This window comes from Terrapene carolina, unplaced genomic scaffold, assembly GCF_002925995.2.
Source record: "Terrapene carolina triunguis isolate 2854851 unplaced genomic scaffold, T_m_triunguis-2.0 Scaffold67, whole genome shotgun sequence".
NCBI lineage: Eukaryota > Metazoa > Chordata > Testudines > Emydidae > Terrapene > Terrapene triunguis.
The window spans coordinates 11,637,462-11,654,270 of NW_020664418.1; the positions used below are offsets into that span (position 1 = coordinate 11,637,462).

The 16,809-nt window shown below is 53.9% G+C and overlaps 1 protein-coding gene across 1 annotated transcript in view; it reads right to left on the reverse strand.

Moving 5' to 3' along the window:
- Positions 1–3,381: 3,381 nt before the first annotated feature.
- Positions 3,382–16,809, reverse strand: part of LOC112116312 (dual oxidase maturation factor 1-like) — a 16,049-nt gene continuing 2,621 nt past the window's right edge. Inside the window, exons 2-7 of the mRNA XM_024213740.1 lie at positions 16,473–16,645; positions 14,525–14,582; positions 12,435–12,569; positions 12,010–12,223; positions 5,242–5,456; positions 3,382–3,602 (exon numbers count right to left, since the gene is read on the reverse strand). Coding sequence (XP_024069508.1) covers positions 3,382–3,602; positions 5,242–5,456; positions 12,010–12,223; positions 12,435–12,569; positions 14,525–14,582; positions 16,473–16,619 — 990 coding nt within the window. The 5' untranslated portion in view covers positions 16,620–16,645. The remainder of the gene's footprint in view (positions 3,603–5,241; positions 5,457–12,009; positions 12,224–12,434; positions 12,570–14,524; positions 14,583–16,472; positions 16,646–16,809) is intronic.

Sequence of the window (16,809 nt, forward strand, 5' to 3'; positions counted from 1 at the left end):
GAAGTTTCCAGAGCCAGGTATAAATATGCAGGCAAGAATCAGTCTAGAGATAACGAGGTTAGTTCAATCAGGGAGGATGAGGCCCTCTTCTAGCAGTTGAGGTGTGAACACGAAGGGAGGAGAAACTGCTTTTGTAGTTGGCTAGCCATTCACAGTCTTTGTTTAATCCTGAGCTCATGGTGTCAAATTTGCAAATGAACTAAAGCTCAGCAGTTTCTCTTTGAAGTCTGGTCCTGAAGTTTTTTTGCTGCAGGATGGCTACCTTTACATCTGCTATTGTGTGTCCAGGGAGGCTGAAGTGTTCTCCTACAGGTTTTTGTATATTGCCATTCCTAATATCTGACTTTTGTCCATTTATCCTTTTACGTAGGGACTGTCCAGTTTGGCCGATCTACATAGCAGAGGGGCATTGCTGGCACATGATGGAGTATATTACATTGGTGGACGTGACGGTGAATGAACTGGTGATGTTGTGGCTGATCTGGTTAGGTCCTGTGATGGTGTTGCTGGTATAGATATGTGGGCAGAGTTGGCATCGAGGTTTGTTGCATGGATTGGTTCCTGAGTTAGAGTTACTATGGTGCGGTGTGTGGTTGCTGGTGAGAATATGCTTAAGGTTGGCGGGTTGTCTGTGGGCGAGGACTGGCCTGCCTCCTATGGCCTGTGAAAGCGAGGGATCATTGTCCAGGATGGGTTGTAGATCACTGATGATGCGTTGGAGAGGTTTTAGCTGAGAACTGTAGGTGATGGCCAGTGGAGTTCTGTTGGTTTCTTTCTTGGGCTTGTCTTGTAACAGGAGGCTTCTGGATACACGTCTGGCTCTGTTGATTTGTTTCCTTATATCCTCGTGTGGGTATTGTAGTTTTGAGAATGCTTGGTGAAGATCTTGTAGGTGTTGGTCTCTGTCTGAGGGGTTGGAGCAAATGCAGTTGTGCCTCAGCGCTTGGCTGTAGATGATGGATCGTGTGGTGTGTCCGGGATGGAAGCTGGAGGCATGAAGGTAGGCATAGCAGTCGGTGGGTTTTTGGTATAGGGTGGTGTTAACGTGACTGTCACTTATTTGTACCATGGTGTCTAGGAAGTGGACCTCCCGTGTAGATTGGTCTAGGCTGAAGTTGATGGTGGGGTGGAAGCTGTTGAAATCGTGGTGGAATTCTTCCAGAGTCTCCTTCCCATGGGTCCAGATGATGAAGATATCATCAATGTAGCGTAGGCAGAGAAGGGGCGTGAGTGGATGAGAGCTGAGGAAGCGTTGTTCCAGGTCAGCCATAAAAATGTTGGCATATTGTGGAGCCATGCGGGTGCCCATGGCAGTGCCACTGGTCTGGAGGTATATATTGTCACCAAATTTGAAATAATTGTGCGTGAGGATAAAGTCACAGAGCTCAGCAACCAGTTGTGCTGTGGCATCATCAGGGATACTGTTCCTGACAGCTTGTATTCCATCTGTGTGTGGGATGTTTGTGTAGAGAGCCTCCACATCCATGGTGGCTAGGATGGTGTTTTCTGGAAGATCACCAATGCATTGTAGTTTTCTCAGGAAATCAGTGGTGTCACGGAGATAGCTGGGAGTGCTGGTGGCGTAGGGTCTGAGTAGAGAGTCCACATATCCGGACAGTCCTTCAGTGAGAGTGCCAATTCCAGAGATGATGGGGCGTCCAGGGTTTCCAGGTTTGTGGATCTTGGGTAGTAGAGAGAATAACCCCGGTCGGGGCTTTAAGGGTATGTTGATTTGTTCCTGTGTTAGTGTAGGGAGTGTCCTGAGTAGATGGTGCAGTTTCTTAGTATATTCCTCAGTGGGATCTGAGGAAAGTGGCATCCATCCAAGAGTTTTGAAAGAGCTCACTGAAATCAGCCCTGGTCCTGGCAGGCTGGGGGATCCTCAGGGAGCCTTATTGCAGTGCCAGGGCATAGGCGCCGTCTTTATGAGTTGCCAGGAGGTACTTGATCCCCACTCCGCCCCAGGCCCCACCCCCACTCCACCCCTTCCCCCAAACCCCCACCCTGCCTCTTCCCTCCCCTGCTCCACACCGTTCCACCCCTTCCCCCAAGCGCACCCCTTCTCCCCCCCACCACTGCCTCCTGCACACCGCTGAACAGCTGACCTGCAGCAGGTGGGAGGCTCTGGGAGGGAAGGAGCTGATTGGTGGGGCCGCGGGTGGGCAGGAGGCACTGGGGGGAGGGAGAGGAGCTGATGGGGGAGGCTACGAGTGAGAGCTGAGCACCCACTATTTTTTTTCCATGGGTGCTCCAGCCCTGGAGCACCCACGGAGTCAGCACCTACAGCCAGGGGAACGGTGTGAAACAACCTTTGCAGAGAGAGCAATAAAGCATCTAGATGGGCCCTAGGTGAGGGATGAACCAGCTTGGTGCCATGGAAGGACAATCATGTTTCTGCAGTCTACTGGCATCCTTTGAGCATCCCAGAAAGCAGGACCAAATGGCGCGCTGCCTGATTGTATTGATTTGGACTTTCAAAACTCCTTCCATAAAGGCCCTCGCAAGAAGCTTGTAAGGAAACGAAGTAGTGCTGGAGGGAGAGGGGAAGAATTCCTGCCTGGGATCAGAAACTGACCCGGGTACGTCTACACAGCAGCAGGGAGGTGTAATTCCCAGCGTGGGCGGATATACATGCACTAGTTATGCTCAAGGGAGCACCTAGAAATAGCAGTGTGGCCACAGCGGTGGCCACCCGAGTACAAGCCCCCCGACCCCTGGGTAGTTCTCGTGTGGCTAGCATCCCACAGCCTTGCTGCTATTTTTAGGTACTAGCTCCAGCCAAGCTAGCGGGGGTCTGTCTGCCCACACTGGGAATTACCCCTGCAGGTGCTGTGCAGCCGTACCCGAGAGAAACGAAAACAAAACAAGGAATAAATGGCCTGTTTTTAGGTAACAGCAGGTGGCTGCCCAGGGCGGTGTACCAGGGCTATGCTGTTTAATACCTTCCCGAATGATCTAGAAGAGGAGGGGAGCAATGGCAACAACTATTGAGCTTAGGCAAGACTAAGGGACCTAAGGAAGCTGGGGGATGGCCAGTGGAATTCAGGCGTGGCTACTGCAAGGCAATGCACATTAGCTGCTCAGACACATGGCTGGGTCCTACACAACGCACAACCACTCAGGGGAAAGAGCTGGCCATCGCTGGGAGCAGCTTGAGGCTGGATGGGCCCCAGGCCTGTTCGGACCATGCCTACATGCCTACACATGGCTGTGCAGAGCTGAGCGGCGGGGGACAGTTAACGGTGGACAGGCCACGAGAACTCCCTCACCCAGCCCGGGCACAGGCTGCTACCAGCACAGTTCTGCACCTCCCCAACCTTCCCATCTTGGCTCAGCTCCGCCAGGCAGGCAGGGGAATGGCGGGCACCCAGCAGGGATTCCCTACAGCTCAGTAACCATCACTTTGCAATGCTCGCTCAGTGGCGCCAGGAGCGTGTCCTGCTCAAAGGAGCTTGCTTTGTCTCTCGGGGGTCGCTGGGCAGGCCCCTCCTCTTCCTCTTCCTCTCTCCCTTCCTCACTCAGATTAAAGACCAGCTTCAGCTTCTCAGGCTGCACAGAATTCAGGACGATCACACCCAGCCCCAGGAGGAAGCACAGCAGCCCTGCAACGCAACATGGGGGGACTAGTTACAGGCTGCATGTCTGGATCTTTCCTGCACTATACTACCTCTGTGCCACCAGAGGGCTCCCTGTGTTTGGCTGAGCCTCATGGCCAACTACACAGGCTTTGGCGCCACTCTGCTCTGATGGTGCAGTGCGAAGCAGTCCATGACTTGGGACAGGGTGAGCAGAATGGACTATAGTATCCCAGGGGAGGCCTCCCTGTCTCATGTGCGGGGTCATAACATGACAGGACTCTGTGCTTGAAAAACTAAACCGCCTCTCTATGGAGAGAGCTATTTACAGAGCTGCTGCAACAGCATCTAGCATTCCAGCCATATGCACACTGACCGACGGCCTGGTGCCTCTTCCATTCCCTTCCCTCCTGCAACTTTGCTGCACCCTCCAAGTTCCATGCAGATTGCTACCGCTTTATATAACACAATATCCTCCATATTATCCATCTTGTTCCTTGTGCACCTTAACACCTTGTTCGCTTTGCAGATCACTGCTACTGTTGCACACTGAGCAGGACATCACTGAGCTGTCTCCAGCGAGCCTTGCCCCTTTCCTCAGTAGTTACAGATAATTTAGAACCCACTAGTGAGTCTGAATAGCTAAAACTGCTGTTTCCAATGTGCATGACATTACATTCAACAGCACTGTATGCCATCTGCCATTATATACCCCCCAATCATCTAGCTTGGTTAGCTCTTTCTAAAGTTCCTCACGCTCTTCTCCGATTTTGCCCATCCTCAGCTCAGTTCTTTTTCCAGATCTTTAATAAATGTATCAAACCAGTCCTAGCTTTACTGCTCCAATATCAGCAGAGTTGAGTATGCCAACCCTTGTAGTCACTTGCTCATACTGTACTATGAATGCCTTCTTTGAAAATATACTAACTCTTTCCATGATGGGCATGAATTTCCAATGCTTTTCCTCTTGCACTGTTATCCAGGGCTTAACTTGTGCCAGGGCTTGCCAGGGTTGAGTCCCCGGTACCTCTAGGTTTGGCAGTTCAGAGCCCCGGCACTTCTGGGCTTGGCAGTTCACAGCTCTGGCACCTCTGGGCTTGCCGCATCAATTATGAAAGTAACAAAATTACTGGAGCTCCAGCACCCAACCACTTGAGCCCTGGCACGTCTTTTGGTACAAATTAAGCACTGCTGTTATCCCAACGGTGGGGAGGGATTCAGGTAAGTGGGATTACCCACCCCAAAGAGAAACAGAAATTTGCTGTCTGATTAGGAACCTCTAATTTGTCTGACTTGGCATTTAATCAAATCCAAGGCCCTAGGGGGCCCCTGAACTGCAATGTTGCTCTGATCCATCTCTCCAGAATCACAGCCCAGGACCCTCTCCTTCCTCACGGCTGATGTAATGCTGCATTTGGGGTCTGGAAAGAACTCTCTCAAGGGGTTTTTAGAGCCCTGGGCAATGTTCCCCTGGAGCTCTGAGCCAGTTTTCCCTGGTGGAATCAGGTGGAAGCATCCCACACCATCAGTTTCCTGTGGCCAAGTGCGGCATGGGGGGAGCTGGTGGCCTTTGGTCCCACCTGTCTCCTTCTCTGTGTTGCTAGGTCACACAGCAGCACTGAAGAAGAGGAGAACCCTAGTTCACTCAAAGGAGCAGCCCACTGACCTGTTGCTAGCGTGAGCCAGAAGGATGCCCCGTAGACAGTCTGCAAGGAGGCTGAACTGAACCGGATGGTGCACATCGGGGAGTTCCTCGCAACAGAGAAAAAGAGCAGTGAGCAGATCAGCAGCGCTGCCGTGAGTAGGATCATGTAGCTCCCGTACAGCAGGACTGGCATGGAGAACAGCACGTTGGAAATCAGCCAGGTGCAGAAGGCCAACCTGTGAGAGAGCAGTGGGATTGAAAGGAGAGGCCGTCCCTCGCTTTTACACTGACCTGCTTTGGGCTGCTCCCGAGACCTTCTCTCCAACCACTAGTGGGCAACATCCTCGTCACCTGCCCCTGCGGTCGTCATCCTTTGCACTGGTATAAAGGGCTACAGAGAGCCAGGCCCACAGATCCCATGACATCTGCACTGAACCCAACCTCCCGCCTCGCCCGAGGGGCACTTCAGGCTGAGCTCAGCCCCGTGTAATGCTACTGAATTCCAGGGATGATTCTGTTAGAGGAGCCCGGTTGGACACACTTGCCCTTGAAACCACCTTCTCCTCGGCAACAGGGAGGACTGGGCATGGTGATAGTGTGCAGTGAGGATTGGGCTGGGGGTGCAAGTGTGCAAGTGCAGGGCTCCCAGTGCTCACAGGACACATGCAGACTCTCCACTCCTCAACTAGGGGAACATCTCCCTCTGAGAGGCCCTGGAATCCATGGGATCAGGGCCGGCTCCAGGCACCAGCGCAGCAAGCTGGTGCTTGGGGCAGCCCATGGAAGGGGGCGGCACATCCAGGGCTTCGGCGGCAATTCGGCGGCGGGTCCCTCAGTCCCTCTCAGAGAGAAGGACCGGCCGCCGAATTGCCGCCGAAGAATGAAGTAGCGGCGGTAGAGCGAAGTGCTGCCAATCGTAGCTTTTTTTTTTTCTCTTCGCTGCTTGGGGCAGCAAAAAAGCTGGAGCCGGCCCTGCATAGCACGTGCGCATGCAGAAGAATTTCCTAACTACCCATGCCAGACTGCATTATCAAGGGACACACCTGCTCTGTGATGCCAGGCCACCCACAGCGGCATTGCCAGAGGGTGCTCCGGATATTGAGAAACACATCTTGGGAGATGACCTTGAATCAAATCCCACCATTCTAAAGCAAGACCCTACAGTTTGGGCCAGGGAATGACAAAGAAAATGGTACCCCACTGACGCTGCAGGAGGGCTTTTGGGAGGCAGAATGCAATTACCAGAGGCGGGGTTTGGCTGGGATGGGGCCTAACATCCCTAGTTCTGCAAAAATGCCATGTGACCATAACTGACCATGGGTGGCCAGGGCCTTGGCTGTGTCTCCTCCAGGATCAGCACCTCCACCTATCCCCTACGTGATGCACTGAATCGTCACTGACTGAGAAGGAAGAGTACCAGCTACAGAACCACCAATTTCTGGAGCATCTAGGAGGGGTTCTTGTCACCCAAGTACTGGCCTTGCTTAGCTTCTGAGGTGGCATTGCAGCAGGTCATGAGCCCAGCTAAGTAAACCTTAGCTCAGTGTTAAGAGCATCTGGATAACTCTGCAGACCACTCATCAGTGGAGCAACCTGTCAGATGCTATTCAAGCCTTGGACAGTCATTTCCTAAGGATGGTTTATGGCCAATGAAATCAGTCCAGTTATGATGCTACATTGAGCCGCACACTGTGCATCTCAGGAAGCTACTGAAGTTCTTTAAAAAGCGACAAAGAGTCCTTTGGCACCTTAGGCCTGGTCTACACTAGGCTTTTATGTCGAATTTAGCGCCGTTATATCGAATTAACCCTGCACCCGTCCACACCACGAAGCCATTTAGTTCGACATAGAGCCCTCCTTAAATCGATTTCTGTAATCCTCCACAACGAGAGGAGTAGCGCTAAATTCGAAATGGCCATATCGAATTAGGCTAGGTGTGGATGGAAATCGACGGTAATAGCTCCGGGAGCTATCCCACAGTGCACCACTCTGTTGACGCTCTGGACAGCAGTCCGAGCTCGGATGCTCTGACCAGCCACACCCCGGGAAAATTTGAATTCCTTTTCCTGTCTGGGCAGTTTGAAGCGCAGTTTCTGTTTGGACACCGTGGCGAGCTCAGCAGCAGTGGCAGCAGTGGCAACGATGCAGAGCTCTCCAGCAGAGATGGCCGTGCAATCCAATAGAAAGAGGGCCCCAGCATGGACGGATCGGGAAGTCTTGGATCTCATCGCTGTGTGGGGAGATGAGTCCGTGCTTTCCGAGCTGCGCTCCAAAAGACGGAATGCAAAGATCTATGAGAAGATCTCTAAAGCCATGGCAGAGAGAGGCTACAGCCGGGATGCAACGCAGTGCCGCGTGAAAATCAAGGAGCTGAGACAAGGCTACCAGAAGACCAAAGAGGCAAACGGACGCTCCGGATCCCAGCCTCACACATCCCGTTTCTACGAGGCACTGCATTCCATCCTAGGTGCGGCCGCCACCACTACCCCACCCCTGACCGTGGACTCTGAGGATGGGATATTGTCCGCGGCCGGTTCCTCAGCGGACGGGGAAGAGGAGGAAGGAGATGAGGAGGACGAGGCAGTAGACAGCGCTTACAACGCTGATTTGCCCGACAGCCAGGAGCTCTTCATCACCCTGACAGAGATCCCCTACCAACCCTCCCCAGCCGTTACCCCAGACACAGATTCAGGGGAAGGATCAAGCAGTAAGTGTTTTAAATATCCAAACATTTATTTACAACATAACTGGCATATTTAAAATATTAACAGTAGCTAAAGTGCTTTAAAACATGTAAACATTTATTTGCAACAAAACAGGAAGATTGAAAATATTAACAGTGGGTAAAGTGCTTAAAAACATGTAAACAGGAAAGTCAAACAAAAGGGGAATCAGTGCAAAGTGTATCATGATTACTCCGTCTTTGGGCGCCTCAATATATAGTCCGAACCATTTTAAAAAAATCTCACAATGTCCGCTTCATGATTATAGTGCCCAAAACCCTGCAGTCATTTGTCCCTCCAAGGGCACCTAAGCCAAGAACTGGTCAATGTAACCGGGGATCGAGGCGACATCCTCCGGGGAGAACTCCTCATACACCTCCTGCAGGTGTTTTTCAAGCCTCATCAGCAGGTTCCTGGGCAGGGACAGCTTATTAGGCCCCCCGTGGTAGGACACGTTTCCCTGCCACAACGCCAGCAGGTACTCCGGGATCATGGCCTTGCACAGCAGTGCAGCAAATGGCCCCGGTTTCTGCAGGCTGTCCCGGAGCATCTTCTCCTTCTGGCTCTCGGAGACCTTCAGGAGGGTGATGTCAGGCATGACTCCCTGCTGTGAATTAGGTAGGGGAAAGTTAGTATTGGGACTGCTTGCCCGTCCCTTTACAGAACTGCAACCGCCGGTTTACAGCCACGCGGTTTACAGCCGCGAGGGGCTGGGACAGGGCCAGAGTTCATGCTTGCAGGATTGCTGCCAGCAGAGACTCGCATTGCTTTCTATGTGAAAGGAGGCCAGTGCCACTCTTAAAGTTTTAAGCGGCCACAAGTCTACGGCTTACCATGTTTGCCATCTAGACAAAGTCCGGTGTCCTGCCCTGCTCCTCAGCTCGCCACAGCAAGACCGCAGGCACTGTAGGCGAGGGCCGAAAATTCGACCTTGTCCTCAGTGCGCGTGTGATAGGTGCTCTGCATGGTCTTGTTCACAGAGAAAGACTATGTTCTCTGTTCACAGATACATTGCTCTGTCTCAGGAATTCACTCCCTTTTTCCAATTCCCACAGCCACATCTGCCCAGAGGCTAGCGCACATTAGGAGGAGGAAGAAGAGGACACGGGAAGACATGTTTGCTGAACTAATGGAATGCTCCCGAGCACAGGCAGCCCAGCAGACACAGTGGAGGGAGAACTTGTCCCAAATGCACCGGGCAAACATTGAACGGGAGGAGAGGTGGCGACAGGAGGACAGGCAGGCTACTCAAACGCTGCTTGGACTAATGAGGGAGCAAACGGACACGCTCCGCCGCCTTGTGGATGTTCTGCAGGACCGGAGGCAGGAGGAGAGAGCCCCGCTGCAGTCTCTCTGTAACTGCCCTGCCCCGCCACCAAGTCCCATACCCCCCTCACCCAAAGTCCAAACACGGAGGGGTGGAAGGGGCCGGGAAAAATTTCACTCCACCCCTGCGGACTGCTCTACCACTAGAAGGCTCTCATTCCCCAAAATTTGAAAAGTCCTTTCCTACCCGCCTCACACAAGACCCCGTCCAAGTTTCACCCCCCCGTTCCATGTGCGGTTGTTAATAAAGAATACGTTTCTGTTCATTTCTGTTTCCATCCTCTTCTTTTGGAGGGGAGTCTGTCTGGAGGGGGGGGAAGGGCCTTGGTCATTGGACAGGACAGTCACCTTTAGCAGGGGGCAGGTGCAGCAGCAGGGCACATATACAGTGCAGTGACTAGTTATCCTGGTCAGTCTGGGAGGTGGTTTTCATGTTCTGTGTGGTGGGGGCGGTGGTGTTGCTCTGTGACTTGGTGGCGGGGGAGGGCAGTTACAGATCTTATGCAGCGGTCCTTACCCTGGATCACAGAGCCGCGCAGCAGGGGATCTGTAACCCTCCTCCCCCTGCAAGACAGTCACATAGCCGACACATACACGCAGTCCCGGCCAGGAGGGCTGGCAGGCTCCGTTGAAACAACCAGTCCACCATCGCGGAGCCTGTCATTCCTGGAGTTTAGAAGCATCATTTGCATCACAACCCTAAACCCGCTCCCCGCCACAGTCTGCGTCCCAGGTTTAAAACATTCCCGTGAAAACAGTAATAAAGACAACGGTGTCCATGAACAAAACAGAACAGATTTTATTTTTTGGGAAGGGGGTGAAGGGGGTATGTAATTGGAGAGGATAGTCGACGGCAACTGGGTAAAGAAACGGGGGCAAGTTCAGCTTCTGTGTCCACAAACTTAAAAGTCAATGGGTACCCTGCTCAGCCTTGAAACTGGCTTTCAAAGCCTCCCGGATGCACAGCGCGTCCCGCTGGGCTCTTCTAATCGCCCGGCTGTCTGGCTGGGCGTAATCAGCAGCCAGGCTATTTGCCTCAACCTCCCACCCCGCCATAAAGGTCTCCCCCTTGCTCTCACACAGATTGTGGAGCACACAGCAAGCTGCAATAACGATGGGGATATTGGTTTCGCTGAGATCACAGCGAGTGAGTAAGCTTCTCCATCTCCCCTTGAGACGGCCAAAAGCACACTCCACTACCATTCTGCACTTGCTCAGCCGGTAGTTGAACAGTTCTTTTTCTGTGTCCAGGGCGCCAGTATAGGGCTTCATGAGCCAGGGCATTAGCGGGTAGGCTGGGTCCCCGAGGATCACTGTAGGCATCTCCACATCCCCAACAGTTATCTTGTGGTCCGGGAAGTAAATACCTTCCTGCAGCCGTCTAAACAGACCAGAGTTCCTGAACACGCGAGCGTCATGAACCTTGCCCGGCCATCCGACGTAGATGTTTGTAAACCGTCCCCGATGGTCCACCAGTGCTTGCAGCACCATTGAAAAGTACCCCTTTCTATTGATGTACTGGCTGGCCTGGTGGCCCGGTCCCAGGATAGGGATGTGAGTCCCATCTATAGCCCCACCGCAGTTTGGGAATCCCATCGCAGCGAAGCCATCTATGATGGCCTGCGCGTTTCCCAGGGTCACTACCTTTGACAGCAGTACCTTGACGATTGCCTTGGCTACTTGCATGACAACAACCCCCACGGTAGATTTGCCCACGCCAAAGTGGTTCGCGACTGACCGGTAGCTGTCCGGCGTTGCAAGCTTCCAGAGGGCTATGGCCACTCGCTTCTGGACAGTCAGGGCTGCTCGCATGCGGGTGTCCTTGCGCTTCAGGGCAGGGGACAGCAACTCACAAAGTTCCAGGAAAGTCCCCTTCCGCATGCGAAAGTTTCGCAGCCACTGGGATTCATCCCAGACCTGAAGCACTATGCGGTCCCACCAGTCCGTGCTTGTTTCCCGGGCCCAGAATCGCCGTTCAACAAAATCCACATGCCCCATTGCAAACGTGATGTCCTCGGCGCTGGGTGTCGTGGTTTCTGACAGCTCTGTGCTACTCTCCGACTTCAGGCCCTCACTCCGCTGCCGTAGCCTCCTCGCCTGATTTCTCTGCATCTGCCTCTGGGAAAGGTGTATGATAAGGTGCGAGGCGTTGAGAACGGCCACAACTGCAGCGATGGTCGCAGCGGGATCCATGATCGCAGTGCTGTGGCGTCCGCGCTGTCACTGATCAAAAAGTGCGCGAACTGATTTCCCGCCGGCGCTTTCAGGGAGGGAGGCAGGGCGGTAGTGACTGACGGATGACGACAGTTACCCAAAAGCACCCTCGCCACAATTTTTTACCCAGAAGCCATTGGGGGCTCGACCCAGAATTCCACTGGGCAGCGGGGACTGCGGGAACTGTGGGATAGCTGCCCACAGTGCACTGCTTCCAATGTCGACGCTTTCCCTGGTAGTGTGGACTGACAAAGTCGAATTACTGTCCTTAGTGTAGACACACACGTTCGACTTTCTAATATCGATTGCACATATTCGATTTAACTAAAATCGAACTACTCTCGTAGTGTAGACATACCCTTATAGACTAACAGACGTATTGAAGCAATAGCTTTCGTGGGTGAATACCCACTTTGTCAGGGTGAAGTGGGTGAATACCCACTGAAGTTCTTTGACCTTCTACCCGAGAGGAGCCCCTTCCCTCGTGGACGGTTCTCCCAAGGCACGGCGTCTTGCTGGGCCTTACCACAGAATGACAGAGGTATAGTGGCCGGAGATCCTGTACTGGCTGTGCACGCCACACGGGCTGTGCCGGCTAAACTTCTCTGCCACATACAGGATGGGGCTGGGCAGCCCCTTCGCCAGGCTGTCCGCGTAGATGCAGGCGTAGTCTGCTCCCAAGTGCCAGGCAAAATGTTCGTTGTAGTTGATGGTTTCGTTGATCTGATTCACTGGGTTCCCTGCAGGAAAGAGACGTGTTTCTGTTCTGCAGCAGATCAAGGAGACCGAGCACATGAGGAAGAGTAGCTGGGAAGAGTGCTCAGTCACCCAAGGGCCGGGTACTTTTGCTGATCTTACCTCCTCTCTGTCCTGCCAACCTGCCCCGGGGGAGCTGAAAGACCCCAGTGCCTCCCCCTCCTACTCGCCCTTGACTCAAAGACCTGGACTCACCCACTAGCGTGATGTTGACCCCCGCCAAGCCGATATGCAGGCCAATGTCTGCGTTCACCACAGCACGGCTGAAGGATTTGTAGGAGGTGTTCGCCGTCACCCAGCCAATCTCCCAGTCCCTGGTGAAGTTAACACCTGTGAAGATGGCAGTAATCAGACATAGCCCCTGTGCTACTGAACCAACCATTGACTGTGCACAAAGAGCGAGTGACAAACTCCTTGTCTCCATGGCAGCAGCCAAGCGCCTGTACATCAGAGGGGTGTGCACCGAGAGCGCTCTAACATAAGGCTGCCCTGTAACTGCGCCATGTAGACCCTGTGGGCGGGCGGCGGTGATCGTACACCAACTAGATACCTTCCACAGCATGACAGCAGGGTCTGCGTGGGGCAGTCAGAGCACAGCCCCATCTCAGTGTGATCTCCATGAGTCTGTCCTGCCTGTCCTAGCCCCAGTATGCAGAGCCTCACGTCCCAGCGGAAGACACACCATCAGTGGTGGCCCCTGGTGAGGGAGGCAACTTCACTCGGGGCAAAGGCACTTGGTCCCCCATCCCCTCAACACAGAGCAGGCCGGGGGTAGCTAGGCTGGGGGAGGGCACTGGGCTCTGTATGGGCATGGGGGGAGCTGGGCTGCTTGTAGGGGCAGTGGAATTTGGGGGGAGGCTTGTCTGCATGGGGCACTGGTTTTGTGGGGATGGGGCTTCGGGTGAACATGAGCAAAAGCCAGCTGGCCTCTTTGGTGCCCTTGAGCCCCAGAGCATTGCTGGGAAGCCTGAATGACAAATGCACGACCTCAGCTCACCTTTGGGAGGGATTTCACTTTCTGGCCCCTGTGTGAATAACCCGTTCTGCAGCGCAGGGCAAAGGAGCCTGTCGGTCACATGCAGGGGGCAAGCGCTGGCAGCCAGCCCCGAAGGGTTTATTTACTTTGAGATGTCCAGCACCCAGCGCTGGCGGTGGCCTGGTCACTGCTCACAACCTCTGCGCAAGTATGATTGAATCCTGTGCATCCGTCCCAGCACAGGCACTGACTTTTATTTTTCCCAGTGAGTGCTCCACCCCTGCTCTGCACCGAGGCCCCGCCCCCACTCCGCCCCCTCCCCGGAGGCCCCATCCTGTCTCCACCTCTTCCTGCCCTTGCTTCGTCTCTTCCCGCTCCCACTCCACTCCTTACCCCAAGGTCCCCCACCACTCCCTGAGCACCTCCCACCAGCTGCTGAACAGCTAATCGGTGGCCCCACCAAACAGCTGTGGCTGGTAGGTGCTGAGCACCCCCTATTTTTTCTATGGGTGCTTGAGCCCTGGAGCACCCATGGAGTCGGCGCCTCTGGCTCCAGCATCTCCACTCACTGAATGTCAGCGGTCTCGTCTCTGAGAGCTGCCCTTTCCCCGATGCTGCCAGGCGGATGGCACCGTGCTGCTGGGACACCAGGGCACTGCAGCCCTGCATGCCTGAAAGGGAGCTCACTGAGCCCAAGGGGAAAGGGCTGGATCAATAGCCCGAGGGACTGCAATTCCCTTGGTATCCCTAGACCACCCCCCCCCCCCCCCCACGCACCCTTCCCCACCCTCGCCCCACAACCCTGCCCTAGAAAGGCTGCGGTCAGGAGGTGGTGGCAATTCTTGGCACACCTATCAGCCCAGGCCTCTCTGACTAGGCGCAACAGAGGGTTCTGCTGAGGTGCTAGTGTTTGTGATGCAGACGCATTCGTGACTAAGGGCCCCCAGCAGATGTCCGGCAGCAGTGGGCTTTGTGTTCTGTCAGTGCCTGGAGATGACCCCCAGAGGAGAGCTGCTTGAATGACTTGTTGCAAATAAATTATCCTACCAGGGGCCAGCCACTCCTCTGCTCGCTAACTGCACTGCTGGAGCCAGCGCCTCGGAATGTTAGTCAAAAAAGGGATCGAGTCGTCTTCTTTCCCCACGGAGTATTCAGTGGAACACCCCCCTTCCTTGATCTTCATCAACCTTTGCTCTTCCTCACCTCTCTACTGGGGAGGGCTTCTTGCTATTTCCCGCTTTGTTCCAGCCTCCCTGCCTGAAGGGGCAGATGACTACGGGGAACCCGGATCGTGGCAGCATGTACTCACTGAGAATCACTGCTCCAATGAAGAGGCTGGTGACCACTCTCAGGAGCCAGAAGATCCTCTGTAGGGAGGACAGGACAGATCAGGAGCCAGCCACACTCCCCTCTCCAGGCTGTGAACTCAAGAGAGGCCAATGGCAGAACCAGAGAAGTTCTGTTCACTTCCTGGTTCCTGTAGGCCAGGGCTGGCCAGAAATTTCTGATTAAAACATTTTTCCTTCAGAAAACAGGGCTTCATTGAAATTACCACTTTCTGCAGGAAAAGATCGATTTCAGAGGGATTTTCCGATGGGAAAATCGAAACAAACAAGTTCAGTTAGAAACCTCAACCCGAAACAAATCGCAATGTTTTGGAACCTGCCCCCCCTCCTGAGTAGGGTGACCAGATAACAAGTCTGAAAAATCCGGACACATTTTTGGGGGTGGGGGGGGCATAGTTGCATATATAAGACAAAGTCCTTAATATCGGGATGGTCCTGATAATATCGGGACTTCAGGTCACCCTACTCCTGAGCCCCCAGGGCACTGCAGTGGGAGTGGTAGAGTCTGAAACAAACTGAGATGGGACAGGAAACTGCAACTCCCACGAGTCACTGCGGTAGCTCCCTCACAGGGAAAGACTGCTGTGCATCATGGGAAATGGAGTCCAGCTGTGGAGTGGTGCCTCTAGGAGAAAGTGGGGGCGGAAGGCCACAGACCTACAACCCCCTGAGGCACTGCGGTTGCACAGGCCAAAGGAGCATTCTGAAATGTTTTGACCTAGGGAAGGTGAAACCTTTCAGCGGACTGAAAATGAGGTAGCAGTGTTCTGTTTCCATGTTCCCAAATGGAACTTTTCCTGAACTTTTCAATTCACTAGAAGTTTAAACACTGCAACATTTTGTCCCAATTCCGAAAGAAAATGTATGTCACAATATTGGAATCTGACACTGGACGGGAAACCTGTTGGTCAATCAGGTCTAATGTAAGCACACGTGACCAGGGCTATTGTATTTTACCCCAGTGTTGGGGACAGTCTGAGGTCACAGTGAGGGTTTGGCTTGGAGACGGAGGCACGGGTGTGTTGGGTGGGGTTTCCTTTGCTACGAGGCCAGTGCATTCCTTCGGGAGGTGTGGAGATTAACTGATAGGACATGGAGTGTTGCGGCATGTGACGTGTGGCTCTCTTCACTGAAGTTCTCCTTGTTTCTCTGGGGTTGCGTGGGTGGGTTTAACACATCAGCTGTGGGATGGTGGGACAGATACCCCCAAGGCTAGAGCTGGGCAAGTGCTGAAAGCCTTGGATCTGGACTTGAGTGTTCCTCACAAGTCTGGCAGTTGGTCCAGACCTCCACGAGATGGGGCCAGATATGGAACTCGGAGCAGGTCCAGGCTCCAGGCCCACCTCTAGATAACACCTCAGACATTAAAGAGTCCAAGAAAGCAGGCTTCTGGCCCAGTGTCCTTGGCCAGGCTAGCCCCTTCCATGGTGCTTTTCATTAGGAGAAGTGCCCAGAGGCATTTCCCCTAGTCAAAGTTGCTGCAATAGCCCCTCTAGTTCCCTGGATGGTGACTAGCGACTCGGTTACTGGGGGAGTGATGTGTCCCCCTGGGGTCTCATACACACTGAGTGTGTCTCTGTCTCTCCTTGGGGGAGGGGAGGGCTCTCTGCCTCCTCAGCACTTTAGTGGGTTATTCTAGTGGCCAGATGGCCACTCATGCCCCCCGCAGCCCCCAGAGCGCCTCCCCAGCACACGAGTTCAATAGCCTCTGCCCCCAGGGGAGTTCACCCATCCAGAGACAGTGTCAGCTGTTCTGTGCCATCATGGCCTATCAGTCTGTGCCACGTACCCAGCGGGGGAGCTCTGAGTTCACCAGCCAGGAGGAAAGGAGAGAACTCCCCCTTGCTTTTAGCCTAGCATGGGGAGCTGTGCATCCCCCACCCCCGTCACCGAATGAACCCCTGCCCTTACCCCTTTGCCCCGGATTCCAGGCAGGATGAGAATGAACGTGGCCAACACGGTGAGGAACACGGAGATGATCACCACCGAGGTCGTGTTAAAGGGGAAAGGCGTCCTGGTGTTGGGGTAGAAGGGGAAGGAGCCATCGAACAAGGTCATCACGGTGCCTGGGAGAGGCAGGAGATCTACAGACACAAGAGGAGCAGCGAGTGAAACGAATGCTTCTGACTATTCCTCCCCGCAGAGCAGGGACATATGTCCTCCTCTCTGGGGAACAGAGGAAATATACCCTGGGATACCAACCCTGCCTCCTCCAGCTCTGCCGGCGCCCCTCAGTCCCAGCCCACAG